Here is a 27191-nt window from a genome sequence, read left to right as displayed (position 1 = left end):
TGTACATTTTATTACATGTGTGTTGATAAAAAAATGTTTAATTAAAAGTATGTGTTTGGAACTTTTGAACCACTAATTCCATGGTAGTGTTGTATCCTATGGTGAAAAAGATGCAAAGGTTTAGTTCATTGCATTGTTTACAATGTTAAAAAACTGACAATCTCGAAAATATTCAATAACAGTGAAATGGTAAATAAATTATGTTCCATTCATTTTAAATCATATCATCAAAGTTTTGTTTTTCTTTACGGATATTGGAGAACATTTATTATACAGCGTTTGGTAACTAACACAGGTTACAAAATAGAAATAAATCAATAACAAAGTAAAGACAAGTACCAATGCTTTTCTCTGGAGCTATGATTATTTTCCTGGTACCCAAAGAAAAAGACCAGCTGGCAACGAGAATCAGGCAACACCCTTAACTATGGTTTTCCTCAATGAAGATTCACCTGTTTGTGGTGCAGGCACTGAGTACTAGGCATTGACATAAGGTAGTCTGGTGGGCACACCCCAACCTCAGTTAGGGATGTTTGGACTCTTTGAGGCTGTCCATTATTCTGAAGTTTCTCTCTGCCGTTGATCAACCAAAGTCTGGAAAATGAGAGTTGGATGGTGATAACCAGAGCATAGAGACACTAGCTGGGATGTGTACATGTATGTGCACTTGTGAATACCTGTATGGCCACCATTTTAAATATGCATGTTTGCATGTATGTGTGTGTATACGTGTAGACATTTCTCTAGCCCACATTCCCAGATTTGGAATCAGAAAGGTATACTATGTAATTTAAATAGTCAAATTGGTCAGCAAAATAAGGAGATAATTGGATGCTATGGCTCTTCCCAGGGAGAATGTGTTAGACCCAGAGCACCATCTGGCATTTTTCTACTGGTCTGAAGGTTTCCGGGGAGGGTGCTCATCATTGGTTTGAAGAAGATGGAAAGCAGTAAGCTACAGCCCCACTGGCAAACATTTCCTGATGCTATAAAGCAGTTTGCAACCTAGGGCATCACTGTATGCTTGATTAAGCTTGCTATGAAAAGGATTTATTTTAAGGCATTTTAATAATTTCTTTTTTTACCAAAAGCTAACCAAGCAGTTTTACAGTAGCCTTTACTTGCATGAAAGACCTGTTTCTTCATCTAGGTGGCTTGCCTATCAGTAAGTTTTATTACAAACCTATTTATGTATAAACTCCACATGTGTTTTGACATGAAGAAAATCAGAATGGAGCCCAGGAAACATTGCCTCTTGCTTTTTAATCATCCAGTTCAGTCTAAGTTAAAATAAACTTTTTTTTGGAGGAAAAGAGGTGTATGTACTGGGCTTAGTTAAAATGTAGGGGGTTTTCCCCCTAGTTCCCATTCTAGTCCCTCCCCTTTTCCCGATCCTCTCTCCAAACACATACACCATCTCTGGGGAGACTACTCTCAGAGCTGCGAGCTGCTGCAGCTGCTGCTATTGTCACTGCTACTGGTCTCAAAGTCATTTTTAACTTGACTGAGTGTGTGCTGTGCTCCAAGTCCCATAAGGCACCCCAAGAGACGGCACAAAAGAAACATACCATATGTGGTTCTTTTAAATAGCCAGCTCCTCTAGTACTTTATAAAATAATGTTCAATTTCAAGCAGGATTCAGGAATACAAATTGAGAAAGCAAAGCTCATTCCCATTAAAAGTACCTCACTAGTTTGTGTCTTTGGGATTATAAAGGTCAAATTACATATGCCCTCTGCATCATTTGGTGGGTAGTGTGTTTCTCCCTGAATTGAAAAGGCCTCGATCTGTCCATCAAAACCAGCATGGTAACAAGTTTTTATTTGGCTTCTTTAGGGATCTCTCCCTGTGTGATTGCTATAGGGGAGCCAAGGATCTCTAAAGAAGGTATTAAATAGTCTTTAGAGCCTGTGTAAAAACCTCTTTTCTTTCAGGCTACTTTCACAGAAACAAAATATGTTAATTAGCAAGCACTCCTGAGAAATCAGTGCTGGTTGCAGGAGTCCTCCACATTAAGTATGAGATATTTAGAATGAGAGGAGAAAGAGATAAGTAAACAGGACTCAAAGACAATCATTGCAGAAGTACAAATACAGGATTTCTCTCTGCCTTTGTGGAGCTTATGGAGAGCCTGACACAAGGTAAGCAGGCTTAAGACACACACATCTACAATAGTAGGCATCTTGTCTCTATCTAGGACATATATCACAGATTTTTAAACCACATCTATAGTGTAGGGCTGCTAATAATACCTGACACAGCATTCAGTGTGGCCCCTGGGGTGCCCAAGTTCTTTACAAAGGGCTTCCTTTTTAACCTTCAAGAAACATATTTTCTTCCTTCAGAAGATGGGAAAGGGCAAGTGCCTTCAGTCCCATTTCCTGGATAAGAAAAACAAAGCTTTACAGTAGATTAGCAAGGCAGATCTGGAAAGAGCCAAGTACTCTTCTTCATCCGATTGACTCTTAGAATAGTTTTATACTTGATTTGATTTGGGTTTTTATGGGGGACATGGGGAGAGGATTGCAGCAACCATCAGGAGGAGATGGTTGGAAGGAGACCTGGCAAGCAGAGCCTGGGAGCTCCTCAATGGGACAGAATGGGCACCTCCAAACAGGTATATTCCCTTAGCTATGTTAGGCTTCCAGGGCTGTTTCCAGAGGGAGGTGGAGCCCACTGTTACCCGTTTGCTCACCCTCCACCTCCCCTGGCCACCAGACAAATGTCTTGGGGGCACTCCAAGGAGGCTTCATTCTGTTCTGCAGTTGTTTTGAGAACATTCGAACCACCTTCTGGTCCAACCACAAGGTGCTTCAAGCCCAATATCCTAATGGGGTCCAAAAGGATAGGTTCGAGAAGGACTTGGCTGTCTTCCAAGATCAGTGACTTTCCCACCTCATCCCCAGTTTCCCTTAGTAATCCACAGTGGATCTGTCAGCCATGACTTTACTTTCACTCTTTCCAAAGCTACTTGCATTTTCATCTTGTTGCATCTTTTGGAGCTAATGAATTCCTTAGGTTTTCCATTTGCTATAGAGAATAATAGTTCTTTTCAGCCACCATAGCAAGAACATTGACCTTCAGGTCCAACAGATCTAGGTTCTAGCTCTCACTTCTGCCACTTACTAGCTGAGTGGGCACAGGACATTTTCTTCCCTTCTCTGAGATTCAGTTTCCTTCTCTGCATAATAGGGTTATTGATAACTCTTCTTCCTCCCTTGCATGGAGGTTATGATGAGAAAATAAGATCCTTGATATAAAAGCACTTGAACAGTACAAACTGGGGTTCTGGTGCAGAGTCATGCTTTAGCTGAATTTTCTAGCTAAAGATTGGGGGCCGTTGGTTCTAGAATTCTCAGATCTGGTGAATAAGGCTGTGCTCCCTCTCTCCGTCTCTGCATAATTTTATACACTCTGGTCACATCCCTTCCCAGCCTTCATCGTTCTAGACTAAAGAGTCTGCATTTGTTTAATCTATCTTCATATGTCAGCCCCCTCCCCCCCCCCACACACACACCATCCCTTTGATTATAGAGTGGCCCTTCTCTGGATCATCTCCAGCTCCATTATGTCATTCTGGAAGCACTAAGACTAGACCTGCTCAAGTGTGTGTGTGTATGTGTGTGTGTGTGTGTGTGTGTGTGTGTGTGTTCCTCAGCTCTGAACCTCTGACTCTGACCCCCTCCCCAGTTACAAATCCTAGAACAGGATAATTACCCAAGACCTTGTCCAACTACAGAGAAGGTTGGTTGGCTTCAGACTGAAGCTTCCCCCTCTTTCTCTGCGCAGCCCTGGCCCCAAGGGGCTAAAACTGCTCCCTGTCTGGCTTGGGAAGCTGAGAGGTGGATAACTAGGATGGGGAGACTGAGGGGGAGGGGGGGGTCTTGCGCAAGCGCACGCGGCTGCACGGACCGCCAATGCTGCTGCCTCCCGGAGCACAGGGAGGCAGAAGAGGAGGGAGGGAGAAGAGGGGAAGGGAGGGGGAGGCGGCACTTGGGCTGCAGCTCGCAACCAGAGGCAGTCTCTCTCAGCTCTCGGAGGGACCGAGAGAGGCAACCGCGGAGTAGGATGCTCTGCGGGGCGCCCAGAGCCGGGGGCGCTTGAAGCAGCTTCGGGGACTGGGGCAACCGGGCAGTTTTCACCATGCATCAGTCCCTGACTCAGCAGCGGTCCAGCGACATGTCCCTGCCCGATTCCATGGGTAAGTCTAGCGGCCTTTCCTTCGGGCGGCGGCAGCAGGGGGTGAGTGCGCTGGCCTCTGGACTGTGAACGCCCCGGCTGCCCCAAAAGCCAGAGAGCGGGAAACGGGGCATGGGTGGGGTGGTCTTCGCGCCCCAGCGTCTGGGTGATGGACCAGAGTCCCAGGGGAGCGGCCTGGCTGCAGAGGGAGCGACGTGCGGAGATCGGAGCGCCAAGCTTGCGTCGGAGTATCTCTGCCCCGGAGTGCGGGTGTGTGCCTGTTTGTGTGCGTGTGTCTACAGACTCGCAGTCGGGTAGTAAATCCCAGCAATCTGAGGATCAAAACACTTCCCTGCAACCTGCGCCTTAGCTTTCCATTCGACACTCCCTCTTTGCAAAGTCCTGGTCACTTCTAAGAGCTCACAACTAACGACAATTAGAAGAAGCAGGGTCTTCGCCCCCTCCCAACTCTCTTGAAGCTGCCCTGAAATTTAGAGATGCAGTTGGGAAGGGGCCTGATTTGCACCTCGCTGATGCGGGGGGCGGGTGGGTTGCGCAACTCTGGGGGATGGGCGGGGGGGAGAAAAAAGGGGGGATGAGGGGAGGGGAATTCCTGAGGACTCACTCAAGACAGCCCAGCCCTGCCCTCTGCAGCGGCAGGATCAACATTCTTTGAATTTGATTGTTACTCTGCTCCAAATGCACGGAATGTGCATAAGTGTGAAAAGGGAGTAAGGTGCAGGAGTGAGAGCGCGAGAAACATCCAGCACGAGCCCGCGCATCTTCTGAAGTAGCGCTTTTCCTCTCAGGGCGGAATGGAGGGGGAGGGGCATCCTTCGACTCCTTTCCTTACAGAAACTGGGGGACAGCTACCTTCGGCACCAACTTGGCTGCCGCTTGAAGCTGCTTTTTGGTAGTTACAAACAAAAAACAAACCCAGTCCCCCTCAGCTGTTAGGCATCTTCCCAAGCCCTATGATTTCACTGGGCGGAGAAATTAATTTGGAGCCCTGGAGAGCGGGAGGGGATTGTAAAATCATGATCCCACCTAATCTTTTAAAATTCGCCTCGGATACACTTCAATCAAATCGAATTCTCTCTTTCCAACATACTTTACATTCTGCAAAATCCCTTTGTCCCGCAGTTCCTGCCACCAGTCTGCTCAGGTTTTCTCCGATGAATTTGCGGGAACATCTCGAGTGGAGGGGGCAGGGAAAAGATCGAACCCCCTATATAATCTCCCTACTGCCTGCAGAAGCCTCGGTGTCAACAAAACTCGTTCACCGGAGGGGCCCCAGAAAGTGTTATCTCCTGGATGGTGGTGGAAAGATCCGTATCCTCAGTGGTTTTGCATATTCAGTATAAGAATTTTCTTTTTCATTTTTAAGGGCGTAGTTATTTACAACGGGGTACAAATGAGGCCAAGGACTTGGTCCGAATCCAGAGCCCAGCAGTACCAGACTCCCCCTTACTCCCAGCTCGCGCGCGCGCACTCTCTCTCTCCAACACACACACCACACACACACACACACACAGAAGGAGAGGGAGAGAGAGAGAGAAAGAGCGAGCGAGCGAGCGAGCGAGAGAGAGACAGAGAGACAGAGACAGGTGGGAATGCACTCCTTACCTTGGCCAGCTGTGGCGCCAACAACACAGTCCTGGCTCCCCGACGCCAAGCTGTTGCGCTTCGCGAGGGAGGGCTGAGTGGAAGAGCGCTAGGGTTCCGCAGCGTCCATTCCCGCTGTGGACGACAACCACCTAACCACCTGCAAATCAAGCCACAACGCCCCGAGCCCGTCTGCCTTCGGGGAGTGGGCTGGTTGGTGGTCCAGGGCTTAAAGAGTTGCTACCTGGCGCACTGCTCTGTGGGTTGGGGAACAAGATGAAGAGCTTTCTTTCTTGGACTCCCAGGGGCCCTCAGCGATCTTGTGTTTCTCGAAAGGTCTGCGCAACAAACAGCTGAGTGGGCTTCGCCCAGCCCAGTCTCCACACTGCGGGAAAGGAATCATAAATCCCAGACCGAAGCGGAGCCGGCGCCACGCATTCCACTTTTTAAAGTCCGCAGACCGACGGCACTAGCAAATTCCTGAGTCGAGTGGTAACGCTGGGTTTCCACAGTTTGGACAGGGGAGTCATCCCGGAGTTCCCTGGCTCTGGTCCAGCACAACCCGGGCCTGAATCAGCGTCTAGGCTACTTAGGAGCTACTCCCACTTAGCGTCTGGCAACACCACCTTCCCTTGCGTGGGGGGAAGAGGACAGTGGGTGGGTGGGTTAGTGTTTCGGCCTCCAAGGGCAGCATTTCTGAGGGGATTCCTTTATTGTCAAGACACAACCGCAACCAAAACAATAAAATTTAAAACACACAGACACACTGCACCAAGCCTGCAATCTACGCTTGCTGGCTGCCTGGGAATAGAGCAGTTTGTCCAAGGCTCAGAGTGGAGCAGGCACTTGGCAATTAAGAAGACGGTAATTTGACTCCGGCGTCCCCCCATCCCCTCCCAGCAACCCCCTTCTCCCTTTTGGCAACACCGCCCCCAGGCGCAAAGGCACCTCTACTACAGTAGGGCATTCCTTCCTCCCAAATAACACATTTGTAATTCGTCGGCGGCCTTGGATGTTCTCCATTCAGAGAACTGTCTAAAGTGGGGAGAGATGGATTTCAGCGCCTTTAAGGAAATGTTCGGGAGGTTGGCAGGGTCTTGAGGCAGGGTCTTGAGGCAGGGTCTTGAGGTCTTGGGCAGCCACCTGTTTCTAGGGATACTCAAGGCGGGGATATCCGGGGACCCACCCTGTGTGGCAAAGCTGACTCAGGTAAGCAAATCCTAATCAGTTCAAAAGATCAACCCAGAGAACTAGCCAGGCATCAACAACACCGTGTACAGGACTGGATACTGGGTTCCCAACTTTACTGCTCCCAGTAAAGATTATACACCTTATCTAGTCTCTTGAGAGAGGATAATCAAGAAACGTGTGCAAGGTAAAACAAAGTAACAGATACAGCATCCTACCTTCTAGCAACCCACGTCTTGGTTCCCTCAGATACATAATCCTGGGACTGGCAGACATCATATGGGTTGTGGACCAGACCCACGGTTACAACTATAATGGTACCAGTTACAATTAATATACTTATTGAGTAAGGTACCTGGGAATTTAGGGACATGAATAAGTGATTAATTTTGATCAAGAACAACTTCTTGGAGGAGGGGAATTTTGAGCATGCTTCTAAGGGAGGCACCCAGATTCAAAGACCGCAATGCAGATGGGGGCTCTGATGGGGGGAAAACTCGATGAGAGAAAAGCTGGTTGTTTTTGGAAGGGTGGAGACAGCAAACAATTGGGTGCTTCTAGAGCTAAGCATCCTGGTCATCAGGAATCTGGGGTGGAGGTGGGGCACTGCAGAGAGGGAGGGCTGCAGTAGTTCTGCAGGGAGTCTGCTGAGGGGGGGCAAGTAAGGCCAATGACAAGATTTCAGACTCTCACTGCTGTTGGTTGCAGAGGTGGTTGTTGTTTAAGCAGAAATATACTGGGTGCCAAGGAGACAGGGTAGTGAGAGATATTGCAGTTTTCACACTAGTTAGCGAGAAAGTTTTTAATTTGAGGGAACCCTCAGGTGTACCCTACGTTAAAAAATCCATTCTATGAGAATAGCCCGTATTTATTCACACAATTTCTCCCACATCCTTCTTGATTACAAGGGAAACAATTCTGAGATGTTGCCTCTTGTTTATTCAACAAGTACGGACTGTTTATTAGGTATCAAACACTAGGTATAAATTGTAATAGGCATGATTTTCATATACCCACTGCTTTATTTAAGTACCTCATGGTGCCTGAGTTTTTTTATGTGTCACTTTACTGAACAAAATCAGAATAAGATGGTCCTGTGTTTACAGAAACATCTAAGGCAAGCCCCAAATTGTACCCAAATAAGAACAGAGCTGTACTTCTCCCTTCTAAAATAAAACAACCACCAGGAAAATGTCCTAAGCAGACACAATAAACTGCCTTTTAGGAGCCTGGGCCACACCTTCAGAAAATGGGTATGTCTTGCTCTAAGTAGATGTGAATTTTATTGAGTCAAATTGGCACTAAAGATAAATTGAGGGGTGATTCTTCATTTTCAAAACAAGTCATCCTGGGAGGGAGTTCCTTAAAACAGTCAATTTCCCAAGTGCAACTAGAAATAATTTCATGTTACACAATTATAGTCCTTATAATATAAAATAAGTGGGGACAGGGAAGGATGCTCGTGAGAGGACAGAGATTAGATATTTGACCTGGTGATGGGAAGAGTTTTCTTAGGAATTTTACCCAAAGCAAATCCTATCTGGAGGCAAGGCCCCTGTGGGGCTGTGGGATCTTTGCCTGGGTTGCTCAAGTGACTGAATTTTCAATTCAGTTTCTAAAGCAGGAAAAAAGATTTTCAAATGACACTATGTGGTTTGCTGAGTCACTTTTCTGACCTGGCCCTTCCTGCGCTTTTAAAAGTTAGAGTGATTATTTGCAAAGAAGACCCAAGAGCTGTGAATAAGATTAAAGGCCAGCTGGTGGGGAAGGAGCAGGCAAATGAAACAAACAAACAAAAATTAAAAAGACCATGCATGCACACACACTTCTCCAATTTAGTCTCTAAGGTTACATGTTTTCTGGGTAAGGTGTTGAGACACTTCCGTGTGACAAAGATATCCGTGGTGTATCCAAATGTTCCCTCACTCTCTTTTGCCAATCGGGGGCAGGGGAAGGCTAGAGATTGTGTGACTGACAAAAGGGAAGGGAAGATGTAAGAATGGGAGGCCGTGTTGGTAAGTTTATGTTAGAGCCCCTCTGTAGAACCAACTCACAGATTCACTGAGAAGTATCTACCATCAAATAAACTTAGGCACTCTGGTTTAGAGACTCATTTAGGGTCCTTCAAAATCAAAAGGAAGGATAACTACACTTCAGGTAAACAGAAGAAATAACTCCTGGCCTTCCCCAACCCCTCTACTATTCCTTTCCCAGTACCATGCAGTCCAGAGCTCCCAGCTTTGCTCATGTGTTTACCATTAGTCAGCTCCCGTTTGCATCCCTAATAGCTCTGTCATGAAAGGGCCCTGATGTTACAGGTGTCTCTAGTGGGACTTTATGTTTTTGCCCCTTGGAGGCTGGACTCAGGCCTCTTTAAAGAGGAGTCTCATTTGCCAACTCTTCTTACCTCTTCCCCAGGGTGAGACATGGTGCTTTAGCATTGTAGATACCTACAAACGTTCAAACCACTTCTACATTTCAATGAAAAATAGTCTTAGAATAGTCCCATATTAGAAATGACCCTGATGAGTCACATCCCTCATTTTCGAGGCTGACATCAGGGGAGACCGCCAGCCCCTCCCACCTCCCTTGGAGACTTCAGCAGGGACTGTACTGGGGAAGACAAGATGGATGGTGGGGTTAAGCCTGGGTGATACTCCCAATGCTTTTCTTCCATACAGGAGGGGATATCTGCAGGGGGCTGCAAGGCCAGCCACAGCCCCTCTGTCTCACCACCACCTTGCCTCCTGGGTCTCGCTTGGTTGACCTCCTCCCCCTTCCTCCATCCCCTCTCCCCCACTTCCCTGTGGAACAGTCTGCATGGCTTCTCTCAACAACTGCTTCCTGAGGCTGCAGTGAGGTCTCCCAGAATGACAGGGTCTTCATGGACAGACTCAAGTGATCTCTTTAGGGCCATAAATGACAGTCAAGCCACGTGGGTGGGCAACTCCATCAGGGCTCCTCACTGCTTCATCCTCCTCATGCTCCACACCTCCACTAGGGAGCTGGACCCTTCTCATTTGCTTTTTTTTTTTTTAGAACTCCTAGGTGGTAACTCTCCCCTGGTATGTCCTGTTGAAGGCCCTCTCCCTATGCCTGAGAAATCCCTGCAGAGTGTGGGACAGTGCTCGGTTCCTTTAAAAAAAATTAAATTAAAAAGTGAGCTTAGATACCATTTTTCTATCTGACTTAATAATCCTGTTTTCAAAAAAATATTGGTTTGCACTATCATGTCTGATAAGCCCTGAGTGGGAGAATGGCTTTCTCATCATTTGTATTTATGTCACCCTCACATAAGCCTAAATGTGTATAAGTTATAATCCTTCCCACCTACCTCCCCTGATACATGTCTTTGTGGACTAATGGCCTCCAAACACTCACTTTATTACACACATTTGTTATGTGACAAATCTTGCCAATATACCATTTTAAAGTTTATACATGAGGTGGCAAATGTCAGAAATAAATGAAAAAAAAAATCCCAGTAACTTGGCTTGGCTGTGATATTTACACTGAAAATGAAATTTCATATCTCTAGCTTATGAAAAAAATCTCTTTAGTTGGATATTGGCTTTAAAATGTTTTCATTTCATACCCCCCCACACACTTCCCATTTATCATATGCCTTCTAATTTGGTCTAAAAAACCACTCTACTAAGTAGTTATGACACATCTCTTATAGAGTGCCAGGAGCACTCACTGGTGAAATTTCTTCTGTTGTTTATTTTCAAACTGGAAATACATTTTTTATTATAGAAGTGGCACCTGGTGACTGCAAAAACTAATGCTCTATCCCTTCCCCACAACACTCCCCCACCATCACCACCAAAGATAACTTCAGTTACCAGTAGGAATAGGAAAGGAAAACCTTCTCAGTGTTTTTTTCTTTAAGTCAGTCCTTTCCCCAACTGAAATGAGCAATTTTAGTTTCTTTCTGTGCTTTCAGGAGCATTCAATCGGAGGAAACGAAACTCCATCTATGTCACCGTGACTTTGCTTATTGTGTCCGTGTTAATTCTCACAGTGGGCCTTGCTGCAACCACCAGGACTCAGAATGTGACTGTAGGAGGTTATTACCCAGGAGTTATTGTAAGTATAGAAGGCACAGGTAGGTCGCAGTAGCTTGCTGTCTACAGAAATTCTGGCTCTGCTCTGATAGTTTTCGATTCTGTTTGAGTGTCTAGTGTTTGCTCAGATTTCCTCCTTTATATGCCTATATATTTATGTAGAGAGGCAACTCTGGGCCCGCTAAGAAGAGCACTGGACTGAAAATCAGAAGAATCCAGCACCATCCCTATCTAACAGTGTGATCCTGAGCAAGTCATCTCACTCCTTAAGACCTCAGGTTTCCGGTTTAGGAGATGTTACTAACTAGCAGTGTTAACTTTAGGCTAAGGTCCTTTCTCTCCAGGCATCTGCATTCCCATATATAATAGAGGTCATCTGATCTTACCTGAAATCTGAGGATCCTGGCAGCTTGACACTCTGACCAACAGCACTGATCTCCAAAGTGATCTTGCACTCCTATCAGAAAAAGCTGTGGAAGATATATTCTTAAAATATATATATATTTATTCACTTATAAATTATATATATATATACATGTTCATAAAACTTATATAAAAATGAACATTCAAAAATTAGATAAAAAATAAGTATACAATAACTTTCAATATCTTCATGTGAACACAAACTAAAATGTCACCAGATAATATGCACTTAGTGTGAAATTTGTCATTAAAGACAGTGGCTTTAAATCCTTATTTCAAATGGCCCAGTAGATAATTGTGAATATTTTTGGCTGCCTTCTTATCCCATATGATTAGATTGTCATTGGAGTCATGTTTTTAAATGTCAATCTCACAATTTGGCTGACAAAAAAGCTGGGAGTTAGAAGTATCAAACTCTGTCATTTTCTTGTTGCTTACGTTTGCTTACATTATTAGGGTCATCTTCAACTTCTGGTGTCTCAAGAGGAATCTTTTCAAGCCTCGTATCCATTTTGTTGGGACTAGTTTCGTTAAAATTGAATAATACAATCCAGGCATACATAAAATGCCCCACCATCAACCCTTTGCTGCTTGGAACTTGCCCTCCTTCAGAAGGATAGGTCACCTGATCACCTGACATTCACACGGACAGAGGGTGCCAGTGACAGTCTGTTTATTAAATATTAGTAATGTTTGGTTTCTTTCTTATTATTTTAGATAAACAATAAATAGGAAACAGCCGTATTCCAGTGGATTGTTTTATCTACCCTAGGGTGCATGCAGTTCCCTTTGGAGACTGCTAAACTAGTTACATTAGAAAAACCAAAACTTCATTTGAGTCTACGTACACTGCTGTTGAACCCAAAAACCTAACTCTAGAGGTGAGATCATATTTTAAATATCAATTAAATGGCTCCTCAATTGCTAGAGAGCAGAAGGAAGTTTAGGACAGTTCAGTTAATAGGTATTTTAGTACAGCAAAGAGGTCAGATGTATTTTTTGTTGTTGTTTTGTTTCATTTCTCTTTGAAATGAAATGAGAGAGGGGAGGGGGAGAGAGAGAGATGGGGATTGGAGAAAGAAGCAAAGCGAGAGGAAGAGATTAAAGATGATGTCTTGGACAAGCCAGAGCTATGAGTGACCAAGCCTGGAGCCTGTTGCCTAGGTCACTAATTTCATTCCACAGTCAGCCTCCTCAATAGTTCTTGAGAAGCTGGGACCTAACGTGGGCTGTAGGCTATGCCTTCCTGGAGCTGAAGGCTGCTGGGGGAAGTGCCTCTACAGCTCCGGGGCAGGCAGGGCTCCTCCCAGCTGAGGGCAGGTGACCCACAGACACTGTTTGGTGCCCTCTGTTAAACATGTGATGTGAGAACTCACCCAGTCCATTTCCTGTGGTGAGGCAAGAAAACCAGTCGTCAGCAGAATTGAGTTTTATTTTTAAACACAAGTGAAGCCGGCGGGGGCGGGGGGTTGCGCGGGGAGGAACAGAGTGGGTAAGATAGCATTTCGGTGGCTTGGAAAAGCAATTTATAGGGTCTGCGTGACTTTGTGTATTTCAGGTAGCTGCATTAGTAAAATATTTCTGACTGATGAGAAAATGCTGAAGCCAAGATTCAGAGTCTCTGTGGGTGAGGGGAAGGTATTTTCCATGTTATTTAAGAGTACGAACTCCTATTCATGAACAGTGGCTGTGAACCTTCTCTGTGGAATATCTTACCGTGGGCAGCTAGGTTGGAATACGTGAACAAAGGAAAGAGGGTGACTGATTGCTGTTATTCAAGTACCTGATGTTCAGTTAGCACTGGAAGTTGAAGCAGTGGGGGCGTGTGTTTGCATGTGAGTGGTTCACTAAGAGCTGATATGGAAGTGTTAATAGGAAAGCCATCCCTAACGGATACTGTGCCCCCATGATTTAACCTTTAAAAATGTGCTCTCATAGTTCCTGGAGATTGTTTCTTTAAAATGCATTTTAATTACATGGAATAAAGGGGAAAAGATAGCAGATTGAATAGCAGAAAAATCTATGAGTTTATAGGTCAGATCACGTAGTAACAAATACAATTACGACTCATACCTCAGAAACAGTAAACGCCTGAGAATCCAGATTTGTCTGGGAATGGGGTACTTTCACTAATTGAATAGCTTGGTTATTAGGGAGTTACTATAGAAACTCTAAACTGGTGGTTTCCCCACTCTGACGTGAATAAGAATGACCTGGTGAACCTGTGAAAAATGCAGATCTCTACTCCCTAGCCCAAGAGATTCTGATTCAGTTGGTCTGCATGGGCCCCAGCAATCTGAATTTTCTTTTCATGAACTAACCTTTGATTGAGAAAGTAATACATGTTGAATCCACCAGAGGGGAAAGAATCCTGGGGGTGAGGGGGGGGAAGAGTCTAATTCAGGTGGGCTAGCAACCACCTGGAGAATTTACACATAGTAAAATATGCTTAGCAATAAAACCAGGATCATGATGCATCATCTGGAGATTCTGCACTGTCAAATTGGTCACTTTAAATATAAATTACTAATGTATAGAACTGTGGAACAGTTTCAGCTTATTGAAACTGCTGTTTTAGACTTTGAAACAGTCTGCTGTTTTAGACTTTGATTAAATGTGTTAACAATACATGAGAATTTAAATTTTCAAAACAGACAAATTAGGGAGAAGTTATTAGATTAAAAGAAGACTTACCATGCAAATCATTTAAATATTGTGATCTCAGATACTTAAAATATAATTCAATTTGCGTAATTCTAAGTCATGTGAAGCTTTTCGGGAGCATCTTTATTTTGCCAAATGAGATATCTTTGTACAGCGAGGTGCATTCTCATGGCATGTTAGCTATTCTACCTGAGCTAGAATGTGGTATCATCGTTCTAAGAGACATACGCACACATGCCTCTTTAAAGATGTGCTAGTCTGTACAGGCTGAACTGTAAAGTTTTAAAAAACTAAAACCAGGCTGGGCACGGTGGCACATGCTTGTAATCACAGCACTTAGGGAGGCTGAGGTGGGAGGATAGCTTGAAGCCAGGAGTTCAAGACCAGCCTGGGCAACATGGTGAGACACCATCTCTACAAAAAGTATATATATAAAATATTAGCCAAGTATGGTGGTGCACACCTCTGGTCCCAGCTACTGGAGAGGCTGAGGTGAGAGAATCTCTTGAGCCCAGGAGGTTAAGGCTGCAGTGAACCATGATCACCCACCCTACTGGGCTCCAGCCTGGGCAACAGAGCAAGACTCTGTCTCAAATAAATAAATAAATAAAATTTAAAAACTAAAAATGGCCAGGTGCGGTGGCTCACACCTGTAATCCCAGCATTTTGAGAGCCTGAAGCAGACGGATCGCTTGGGTCCAGGAGTTTGAGACCAGCCTAGACAATATGGCAAAACCCCGTCTCTACAAAAAAAAAAAAATTAGCCTGGCCCTGTGGTGTAAGCCTGTAGTCCCAGTTACGTGGGAGGCTAAGGTGGAAAGATCGCTTGAGCCTAGGAGATGGAAGTTGCAGTGAGCTGAGATCGCGCCACTTCACTCCAACCTGGGTGACAGAGTGAGGCCCTGTCTCAAAAAAAAAAAAAAAACCAGAAACAAAAACCGAACACCAACAAAAAAAAAGACAAACTGGATTAAGAATTTTACTGTCCTCAAATATTCAAGGCATTTTATTCCAGGAGGGTTCAGGTGAGCTTTCTACTCTGAAGGCCTAAAAACCCAAGAGTTCCATTTGTTACCTGAAGCTGAAAGAGACAGGGGAGGGTGGTTGCTCCTTCCCGATACACCTCCTCTTACCTTAGATGCAGGAAAAAGAGGCCTCTAAATGTGTTTCCCAAGCAACCCACAAGATGGAGTTGGCCCCCTGGGTAGTGAGACAAGCCTTTCATTCTTGCACCCTCTCCTCAGCTGCTGTATTGATACTATTAGGGCCCATACTAGCCTGAGTCTTTTTTAGGAAAGAGCAAGAATTTCTGCCCGCTTTCCCAGGGAGTGGGTAGGAGAATCAGTTAATTGAAAATAATTTCAGAGTTACTGTGGGATATTAGGAGATGGGGACAACAGGGATCATTCAAAACAATCAATATCCCAGAAACCTTCTTTAGGTCAGTGTGGCCTCAGATTCACATGTAAAGACTCCTCTGAAAAGTCCAAAGAAATTTTAATTAACATGAATGCTCAGGAAACATAAGGAGCTCTGGATAGTGGGATTTTGTAGTAAATTGTGTATTAGGCAGAAAGATTTTCAACAAGAGGTGAAAAAGTTTCTACCTCTTGTTTGAAAATGTTTCTAAAATCTAAGTTCATTCTAAAGTATAAGTCCCTAACTTACTAAGTACATTTTTAAATGACACCTGGGCTCATTTTAATGCCACCTGGGCTCATGAGGAGTGGCTCATGACTGTAATCCCATCACTTTGGGACTGTAATCCCATCACTTTGGGAGGCCAAGGCAGGAAAATCATTTGAGGCCAGGCATTCGAGACCAGTCTGGGCAACATAGTGAGACCCCCATCTCTACAAGAAATTTTAAATTTAGCCAGGTGTGGTGGTAAAATTAGCACACCTGTAGTCCCAGCTACTTAGGAGGCTGAGGCAAGGGGGTTCCTTGAGCCCAGGAGGTCGAGGCTGGCTGCAATGAGCTAGGATCACACCACTGCACTCCAGCCTGGGCAACATAGCAAAACTTTGTCTCTCAAAAAAAAAATTAAGAATTAGCTAGGCACAGTGGCTCAGGTCTGTAGTCCCAGCTACTCAGGAAGCTTAGGCAGGAGGATTGCCTGAGTCTAGGAGTTCGAGGCTAGAGTGAGCCTTGTTTGCACCACTGCACTCCAGACTGGGTGACAGAGTGAGATCCTGTCTCTAAATAAATAAATACATTTGAATCTTGATTTGCTGGGTAAGACTTTTATAATACCACAAGGTTCTCACCTTCATTGGCTCCCTGTTGCTTCCTTGGCATGTCATTCAGAGCTCTCCATAGATGCCCTCAGCCTAGTCTCTCATTACTTCTCTTTTGCCAAAATTGTCAATTCACAGTCCTCTGAACATGACTTGGGCTTTTCTGCCTTGGGGCCATCATAGCATTTTTTCCTTGCGCCTGAAATATCCTCCCTGCTCTCTCTCTCTCTCTCTCTCTCTCTCTCTCTCTCAGTGCTCTGTTCTATCCTGACTTAAGGACACAGCAGAAACATTTCTCAGATACTGGGCTCCACAGTGGTGTCTACCATCTTTGAACTCCCTACCATATATTCCTCCTATTCATGGTTGCTGGAAAATACTTATGTCCTGCTTTGTGGCGTCTGTTGGGGCTATATTCTCATTTAGCTTTGTTTATATAGGTCCTCAATCCCTTCTCTGAACCCTTGGGTCAGATGGGATTCAGAATTTAGACTTTTTATTTTAGAAAAAGTATACAGTACATATACCACATATTATCTAACAATCAAGTAGAGCCTTGAGAAGCATCCCATAATCAAGCACCTCGTGTTTCTATAATAAAAGATGGATTTTTACACTAAGTGAGATAAAGATGATAATATTTTTTAAAAAGATGATAATATAACCTCACATCAGTTCAAGACCAGGTTTTGCCACCAAGTTAGTTACATTCAAGAAAAAAAAAAAAAACACTTTTTGGTTTTAAGAGCTTTGTGGATTTCAATATTATGGAAAGGGGTTGTGGACTGGTTTACCTGATTATAGTATGAGCTCCTTTAGCCTGAGTGGTCTTGATCATACCTTTAGCTTGAGTGGTCTTGATCATACCCCATCCCACCTCCTGGCCTCCAAATCACAGATCTAATACAGTGCCAGCCAGAGTAGATGTCCAATTAATATTTACCTAATGACTAATATTTTTAGCCTTAGTCCTAGATGTCTGGGACAGTGAATGGGAATAGGCATAGGTGACAAGAGTCTAGCCTCAAAAAAGCCCTTGAATCTGTCTTTGATATCTAATCATCTGTCCTTTTTTTTTCCCCACAAGTGGAGGGCAGCCAAAACAAAGCAAACTAGTTATTTGTTCAGGTAATGGGGAATCAAGATGGAGGTCCAAAGGTCTGAACATTACCTGATTCCATGAAGCTCTTGAGGGGAGACCACAGAGCTTACCTTTCTGAGGTCTCAGGGGAGCAAGCAATTGTTTAGAAGCAGCTGTCCATTTTAAGGAAACTGTTGGTTTTCCCTTCTTTATTTTCAACCCCTCAGCTCTTCCACAAATAAGACTTCTCACCCCATCCTTGCAGAGAACTTCTTCTCTAGGGAGCAACAATTAGGTCCTTGTTAATTGGAGGTCACTATTCTACTAACACTGGCCACAAACACAGCAAGGCGTGGCTAAAAGAACGCAAGTTGTTATTCAGGGAACCCGAGGACTAGTCCCAGACCTACCATTAACTTGCCATAAGAGGGCATACATCCTTACAATTCTCTGTGCCTTCATTTTCCTGTCTATCAAATGGGAATGATATCAATTCCACCACACTCCGACATATTCATGTGACCAAACTAGGGGGCAAGTACTTCTTTAACTTAAAATGCTTATGAAATGGAAGATTGCTTTAGCAACACTGGTGAGTTCATTAACCTATCATCCAGGTAAGTGAATTCTTCCAGCCATGACTCAATACATATTAGTTCCCTGCCTGCTGAGCTCTAATCCATATTTTGAACCCATATAAAAATGTCTCCTTCTCTATGAAACCTTAGAACTACCATTTATTTAGCAGCCTACCTTATGCAAATCACACTACATACTTCATCTCATATAATCTTCAAAGCAACCCTGTATGGCAGGCTCTATTATGATTCCCATTTTATAGATGATGAAACCAAAGCACAGAGTGGTTAAGGAATTGGGCCAAGGGCAGAGCCAAGAATATATTATATTCCTGGCTGCACAAATTATTCCCTGCTCCTATAGCACTTTGTTTTTACCTGGTCTGTGGTCCTTAACCCAGTCTGTCTCTCCCTTACTAGACTGTGAGCTCTTGGAGGACAGTAGCCACGTCTTATTCATCTGACATAAAGCTAGTAGTTAACGTCAGAAAACTGAATGCATTGGAGTGGAATAGAATAGAATAGAGGGGAAGGGGAGAGAACTGGATGAAGTAACTGACTGGCCTGGGAGTTTCAGTTCTGGAGTGCCTTGTCTTTCCAGACAATTCCACAAGACTTCCACCCACCTCTTCTGGTCACTGCCATCAGAGAGTTATTTGCCATGAGAGAGTATGAGGAATAGTGGGGTTGGCGAGCGGGGGCGAGTGTTTTTGCTTCCTGTCTTAGGACAAAGACTGCTATCACGATTCAGGAGACATTCTGTGAATACCTTTGGAAGCTGATGAATTGTTAAGTAAAATGACTTATTTATCCTGTAAGAAGCTGCCTCCCAATTTCTCTCAACTCCACAAGTGGCCCAGAGTGCCAAAAGCACAGACTATTCATGGACTTTCTCCTAAAAAATAGAAGCCGTGGAACATATCAGAGGGGGAGACAAGATAGAACAAGGAAACTCTCTTAGCACAAAATAGAGCACATTATAAAAAATTACAGGATTTTCCAGCTCAAATTGGGTTAGAGTGGTTCAAAAGTTAAATGACTTTAAAAATAATAATAATAATAATCACTAGAACAAAGTAATATTTACTGAGTACTTACTGTGTACCAGGCGCTGTGCAAAGTTCTTTGAATGTATCATCCTGGTTAATTCTCACAAAAGCCCTATAAGGTAGTCACTACTGTGGTTCCTATTTTTACAATATAAGGAAATTGAGGTTTAGAGAGCTTAACCAGTTTGTTCAAGGTTACACAGACATAGAAGAGCTGGGGTTGGAAGCCAGGCTAGTGTGATAACTAAGTTTTAATCAGTATATTTTATGACAACATATTTTAATTATATCTGAAATAAGACCAGGTGGGAGACAGGCATAGCTTGACTGTTGAATGAGGATGTTCTCAGTAGTCTTGGTTATTACCCTCATGCACTGTAGTATCTATTTCTCAAGAGACATTGCTGTCTGAGTGGCCCTGCACAAGGAGTCCTGGAGATTTCTATTCATTTCTTCCGTTCATTCTCTCATTCTTGGGGTCTGAGACAACCACCCAGTCCCCCTACACTGCCCTACTAAGCTGCTGCCCAGCCCTTGGGTCTGTTAGATTCTCAAACCTAGGTGGAAGGCCTGGGGGTCTCAAATTGAAATAGATGTCCTGTGAGCCAAAGTAAGGCTGCAGATGGAAACCCAGACCATTAGTGAGGCTAAAGAGGAAAGTAACTACATCACTGAACTTGTGTTAAGATTTATTGGTCCATTCTCACCACTTTTTACTTCTTCCACTTTCATCCCCATCAACAACTATTGGTTAGTGATCATTTTCATCTAAGACTGGCAGACTCAGTCCTCTAATAGCAGAGCTGAGAGGGCAGTGAGATCTGTTATACCAAGCCATAATCCCAGCCACTTAGACAGGAAAATTGTTTTTCAGTGTTTTACACTGCCATTTATGTTCACCCTTTAATGAATGCTTTCTGTCCATAAATGAAGCAGGGATGGAAGAAGAGGTGAATAAGTGCTAACATAAATTGCAGTGGGTCAACCACAAATATAGGCTTTAAAAAAAAAAGATTTAAAAAAATTTTTTTAGTATGGGTTAAGGTGCTTCCTGATTTCTAAAGTACTTCCTGAGTTGGATTGGTATGCCAGAGGCATCAAAATTGCTTTTGCAAACCTTTATTTTGTGATCTATACATCAAAGTGGAAGGTCTTTTTCAAAAAAAGATAAAGATAAAAATATAACATGTGCTTTTCATCATTATATGTCTCTTACTGACTCACCAGTCACACGCTAGGTAATAGATATTGCAATTGAAATAGGCAGGCTCTGAAAAGCTATGGTTGACCTTTACTTTTAGTTTTTGGGCACATGAGTTTCTTCTTAGGTATAATTCATAGCTACAAGGGAAAACTGGCAAATGGTGGGAAAAATACTTTTATTGTACATGTTGTATTTGTGTAAGTAACCGCTGCATGTAGCTTTAGCATCGATACCCCAGTTTTTTCTATTATCCTGAATCATATCCAGGGACTGGAATGATTGTGTGGTCAGCCTGACTGTCATCCCACATACTATGTATGCCATATTGCTTTGCAGCTCGGCTTTGGATCATTCCTTGGAATCATCGGATCAAACCTTATTGAAAACAAAAGGCAGATGGTAAGTTTTCATCCCTTATAGAGTCAAATTCTTCCTCTAAAAAAGCACAACATTTATGTGGATAAGTAACACATTTCTTAAGTTTGCGTGATTTGGTCATAAAAGGAACTGCTACTTTGCCCTTTCTCCTAAACCTCTAGGGAATGTGTTTTACTGTGACCCTGTGATATGGGATTGGTTCTCATCTTGCTTGATGCTCCCTCACTGGCCTAGCTAGATTCCTTATGCCAAAGGGATAGAATATTCTGGATCTTGCCCTTTGCTTTCCTCCTTACTCCCAAAGGAGTGCTCCAGCCTATCCAGTCAGGCTATGATCCTCACCTAGAATGCTTTTGCTCCCATTTCTGTTACTACAGCCCTGAATTACTGGTGGCCCTCACATCTTTCTCTCTGATACATAATCTTTTGGGCAAGTTTTCACAGAGAGTTCCTGCCTTTTAGGAGATTACAATATAGCAGACTTTGATTGCATGAGCAAATGTACTTGTGGCACAAAAAAAAGGTAAAATAAAATTATAAAGCCATCCTAAAGTATCTCCATTACCCATATTTCAAAGCTAAGCATGTTGTAAGATTGAAAGGAAGGACAAGCATTAAACAGAAGGTGAAGCTTCTATGTCTTAACAGGGACCCACAAGGGCAAGCTTTTGTACTTTCCTGGTTCAGTCTGAAAAGGCTTCCTCAAGGGTAAGAGTAGAAGATACAGACTGAATTGAAAGCATATTGCAGTTTTATAGAGTTGTAAATCAAGATGCCTGGTGAGTGGTCAGATTGTGATTGGGCTCTCCCTGTACAGTCTCTGTGGCACTGAAACTTTGATAATGGGGTCTATTTCACAGCAAGTTTAATCAGATAACGTAATAGTTCCAGGGACAGAGAACTCTAACCATATGTTTTCCCCCAGCGATGTGGGAAATCACCCTTAAGGGAGTTCTAATAGTTTTCTTCTTCCATTTCACCTGGACTCCCTCCTTGCCAGTTGTGTTTGCACTTTAGGCTTAAATTATTCAAAATAATGGGGGAATTTTAATTGTAGAGCTGATCATAGCGTAGCTAATAATGCCAATTTCATGACATTGTTCATACATGATTTACCAATTCTCTGTAGCACTGTAAAGTGAGAATTATGAGGAGAGGTTTCTGAACAACTCCCAAAGGAGATAAGTATTTCCTCCTAGCCTGTTGAGGTGGGAGAACCCTAGGGTGGCCTTGATTTTTTTTTTTTCCGAGATGGAGTCTTGCTTTGTCACCAGGCTGGAGTGGAGTGGCACAATCTCAGCTCACTGCAACCTCCGCCTCCCGGATCCAAGCCACTCTTCTGCCTCAGCCTCCCGAGTACCTGGGATTACAGGTGCATGCCACCATGCCTGGCTAATTTTTTAAAATTTTTTATTAGAGATGAGGTTTTACCATGTTGGTCAGGCTGGTCTTGAGCTCTTGACCTCAAGTGATCCACCTGCCCCAGCCTCCCAAAGTACTGGGATTACAGGCATGATCCACTGTGCCCAGGGTGGCCTTGATTTTGATTTTCTCCTTCTCCATAGAGAGTAACTTAATGCCATGTGATCTCCCCTCTTTTCTTCCAAAAACCTCAGGGAAAAAAAGTGCTGATTCCATCTAGTTCTGAGGGTCAACACAGGCAGATGGTGGGCTCAGGTAGCATCTATCCCTGCTCCCTGGAAATGCCTTGAAATTCCTATTTTCCCCCACATTGGGTTGTAGTAGCATCTTTGTAATAGTAGACAAATTATTAGGAAAATTTCTGTTATCTAACACAATCAGAGAATAGGGCAGCCTGGTTCAAGTAAACATTTGTCTTACTTGAAAGTTTTTATATGTACCATACTGGCTGTGCATGGTGGCTCACACTTGTAATTCCAGCACTTTGGGAGGGTGAGGTAGGAGGATTGCCTGTTCCCAGGAGTTTGAGACCACTCTAGGCAACATAGGAGACCTGTCTCTAAAAAAAATTTAAAAATTTAAAAAATATGTACCATACAAAGTTGATCAGAGACTTCAATCCTTTGTAAAATGTCCTTGACATATAAGTCTTAAGTTGAATGTCCTGGTTCTTCAATGTTGCAGAAAGTCATGTAGAGTTTTGCAGGACCTCAGAATCATCATTGCCTTCATCAGTGCCCACTATAGCATCAAATAGCAGTGTGAGGGGGTAAAAAGAACACTGGACTAGGAGTTGGTGGGCACCAGGCTTTTCCACAGACTAGATGGAAACCCTGGGCACACCACTTCCCCTCACTGTGCCTCCATTTCTACATAAATAAAACAGAGGATTGAACTACCTAATGTCAAAAGTCCAACATTATTTCTGAGTCCAAGGATGGAAGGGCCATGCAGTCAAATTCCTTCATGGACAGCACGCTAGATACCAGCAAGCCTCCTCTTCATTTGGTGCTCAAAGAGTGAATTTCTTAGCTTTCCTTGAAAATGTAAAAATTGCTTCAGTTGCCCATTCTCTGCCTCCCCTGCCTACTTCCCTTCCACTCATCCTGCATGACCAAAAAGAGCATTCCCATGGGGTGGTAGGCTAGAGTTCTGTTTTGCTGGAAGTCTCTTGGGGATCACCTGGTCCCCAGAGGCAGCAAGAGTGGAAGGCTAACAGACGCTTTTGTTTTATTCCCCTCTACAGCTGGTGGCTTCTATCGTGTTTATCAGCTTTGGTGTGATTGCAGCTTTTTGTTGTGCCATAGTTGACGGGGTCTTTGCTGCCAGACACATTGTGAGTATTTTTTTGTCCTGAGTTAAAGTAAATATACAATACCACAAGGCTGCACTGAATGTGTGCTGGATATTCAGCCCTTTGCTAAGTGCCATGAGGGTTACATGAGAGGGAGAAGACACAATCCCTTTTCTCAAGGAGTTGGCAGTCAAGGTGAAGACACCAATGGACATGCAGACATCTAGAGAACGGGGTCTAAGCTGGGGGAACAAACTCCCAGTGCCATAGTGGCTTATCTTGGATTCCAGGGGTCAGAGAAGGCATTCAGTGGTGGTAAGGCTAGAGCTAGGCCTTTGACATGTGGGTAAGATTTGGGAAGGCAAAGGGTCAAGGGAATTGCTTAGAACTAGTTTTGGGGGTAACAGGGTAGAGAGAGAGCACCAAGAAGCCACATGACTTATGGTCAATGCTGTCACCCAAACAGTCTGTGCAATGGCATCTGAAGAAACAATTCCTGGGCAAGGGGAAAAATAAGGGATGCCAGAGAAAGGCCCTTTGCCTGATTTTCTTTCGGGACCAGGAATATAAATGTAGGCCCCTCTACCAGATCCATCCCTTCTGATTTTAGCTGAGATCAGCCATCTTTTTCATCATCTTTTTCTTCTTATAAAGTCAAATGACACACCAGTAACTTTAAACATCCATAATTCTACCACCCTAACTTGACAATTTTTATTGTTTTTCCATATTAGCTGCTAAGTATATACCTATTTTTGTAGCATAGTTGCAGTCAATCATAGTATGCATACTATTTTGTATTCAACAGAAGCCATCTTAATAACAATAATTCCTTGGTTTTGTGTAGTGCATTTAGCTTTTCGATGTGCCTTCACATCTATTACCTCATTTGAGACCCACAGTAATCCTGTGATATATATAGGGCAGGCATTATTATCCCCATTTGACAAACAGTATTCACTCTGAGGCAGTCTCCATGGCAACATAGGCCTAGTGGCTAAGAAGCCTGCAGTAGATTTTGATGGCAGCATGAACTAAAATGGCTTCCTTTTTTTCCCCTCTTCCTCTCACTCCTAATGTTTTTTAATAGTTTTATTGAGATATAATTCACATCACATACAATTCACCCATTTAATGTGTATGATTCAGTGATTTTTAATGTATTTAGTATATATCAGTTACTTATGTGCAACCATTACCACAGTCAATTTTAGATTTTCATCATCTTGAAAAGAAACCCCATACCATTTAGGTTTCACCTCCATAATCCCCCATTCTCCCCAGACCCAAGCAACCACTAATACACTTTCTTTGTGTAAGGTATCCCTATTCTAGACATTCTGTATTAATGGAATCATATAACATATATATTCTCTTGTGACTGGCTTCTTTCACTTAGTGTAATATTTTCAAGATTAATTCATGTTGTATCAAGTACTTCATTTTTACGGACTAATAGTATTCCATTGTGTGGGTGTACCACATTTTCTTTGTACATTCACTGGTTGGTGTACATTTGAGTTGTTTCCACTTTTTGGTTATTATGAATAATTCTACCGTAAACATTTATGTACAAATTTATGCATGGATATATGTTTTTGTTTTCATTTTCATTTTCTTTCTACCTAAGAGTATAATTGCTGGATCATATAGTAAGTATGTTTATTTGTTTGAGGAACTGCCAGAGTGTTTTCCAAAGTGTCTACACTATTTTACATTCCCACCAGCAGTGTTTGATGGGTTTGATTTTGCTACATACTCATCAACTCTCATTATTATCTGACTTTTTGATTCCAGCCATCCTAGTGGGTATGAAGCAGTATCTCATTACGGTTTTGATTTGCATTTTCCTGATATTCCAATGTTTTTGATCATTGGCTCCAGTCAAAGGCAATGGACAAAAATTCAAATTATATTTACTGGAAGTTTCCTCTAATGACCACTACTTGCTTCTGAGTCCAGGCCCTCTGTACCTCCTGCTGCTGGTGACCTGCAGTACAGCATTTGACTCAAGTATTTGGGGGTAAGACTGGATGAATATTTAAGAAAATCTTTCTGCTTATACTGTACCTGCCCTAAGACATTGGCTAGTCCTCGTTGACATCCAGAGAGTTTTGAGGAAGGAGGCTTTATTAATCTATGATGATATCTATTGGCCAACTTAAATGAAAGGCACATTTGGACCCTAGCACAGCTTGGATGGGTGAGAGCCAGCTGTACTATTGTTGAGGCCCTTTAACATCATCTTTCCCTGTTCCTTTGGCTTAGGTGAATCTGAACTTCCTCTCAAGACCTACTACCTTCTCACTCACCCCTCTCTATGTGCTTGTGTCATCTCTCTTTTGTCTCATATTTCTTTCCTTTCCCCTCTCCCTAGTATAGCCATTAACTAGCTTGGAAAATCACTTTACCTTCTTGTACTATAGTTTCCTTTTCTTCCAAATGGACATAGTAGTAACTTACCTTTCAGGGTTAGCATGAGGATGAAATTAAATAATGGGTATGGACATGCCCTAAGAGGGCCTGGCATGGAGCAGACACTCAATATAAAACAATTTCCTTTTCTACCCCTTCACGCCATAGTTGGTAGCCCTTCAGATTACAGAGGTTGCCAGACTCTGGCTTAGTGACCTTTTCTTGCCTTCCAGTTGTCTTGTTCTTGTTCCTCTTCTGGACCTCAATGAAGAGTATCAGCCAGAGGCAGCAAATGGGCAACTATCACACATCTGTCTTCATTTAGGGCATTTGGTGGCTGAATGCTTTTTGCAAAACCAGGAGGTGAGAAGGGCTGCAACCAGCACATTAAGCCTCCTCTTCAGCAGGATAATTATGATAATTATTCTGCCACCATCCAAACACCAAACATGGGCAATAAGCCATTCCAGGTGTGAGCATGAACACCCTCATTCCTTTCCAACCAGACTCCAGGCTAAGCTAACAAGGCAAGGTACTTTTAGAACATTGAGCAGGCAGGAGTTTCATGTAGAAGTAGCTAGCTGGTGAAAAGTCCTATATCCTTAATGGGGAGGCCGGCTAGAAGGCAGGAGGCATTTGAGTGCCAAGTACAAGAGATGCTAAATCACATGTGTGGGGAAAAGCAGCCACCGAGATGATCGGAAATGGTGAAAGAAGTAGGGGCAGAAGGGAAGGAGACAATATATAAATTCCCTCTGCCTGGGTACTTCTGCCAAACCCCAAGGTCAATTTGCATAAGTTGTTTGTCCTGTCCTAAGGTGCCTTTGGCAGAAGCCCCCTACCACTCAGGGGATGTTTAGCATCAGTCCAGAAAGTGAACAGCAGCTCCTGCCTGGAAGCTTCCAGGCAGCCCTAGCTTGTGTCTATTGGTTCTACCCCAACCCCCATGCATGATAGCTCTCTCTCATCAGGAAGCTGGCCAACCCAGCAGAGTAAATCGACTGTCCTTGAGCCCCATATTAGTTTTCTGAGGCTTGAATAGTGTTTTTGGAGTTCACCGACTTTATCTAATCTATGTAGTTGGGTGAAAATGGCTCATAGTTCAATTGAGTTAAAATCTACAGCAGCCTCAGGAGCTGCCCCTTCTCCTGAGGCTTGCTTCCCGAGCTCTTCCTTTTGAAAGTGATGTGGAAATGACAGCAAGAGGTACAAGTCAGCCAGCCTTAGTCCTGTCCGCAGGTGATAATGAAACCTCATTGTTGGAGTTCATCTCCCTTAGTTTGAAAGTGTCATTTCATAATAACCTGGAGTTTTGCATCTTGTCCCCTGGGGACTGTTTACAAGAAGACAAAGGCTAGAAGTAAAAGAAAACAGAGGAAATTTCAAGAAGCCCATTTCTCAATCAGT

General features: G+C 43.5%; 1 protein-coding gene across 6 annotated transcripts in view; it reads left to right on the top strand.

Annotated features, from left to right (window-relative positions):
* Positions 1-3896: 3896 nt before the first annotated feature.
* The window catches only part of TMEM255A (transmembrane protein 255A), a 52155-nt gene continuing 28860 nt past the window's right edge, over positions 3897-27191 (top strand). For 5 of the 6 annotated variants that reach the window (XM_028841669.2, XM_077987522.1, XM_001085757.3 and 2 more), the window contains exons 1-4: positions 3992-4201; positions 10919-11061; positions 20612-20674; positions 23322-23411. In XM_028841669.2, the coding sequence (XP_028697502.1) occupies positions 4144-4201; positions 10919-11061; positions 20612-20674; positions 23322-23411 (354 nt within the window). In that variant the 5' untranslated portion in view covers positions 3992-4143. 6 annotated transcript variants of the gene reach the window in all.

The sequence above is a fragment of the Macaca mulatta genome, chromosome X (genome assembly GCF_049350105.2).
Source record: "Macaca mulatta isolate MMU2019108-1 chromosome X, T2T-MMU8v2.0, whole genome shotgun sequence".
Classification (NCBI taxonomy): domain Eukaryota; kingdom Metazoa; phylum Chordata; class Mammalia; order Primates; family Cercopithecidae; genus Macaca; species Macaca mulatta.
The sequence above is the reverse complement of the archived record's forward strand: the minus strand, read 5'-3'. Positions and strand labels throughout refer to the sequence as shown.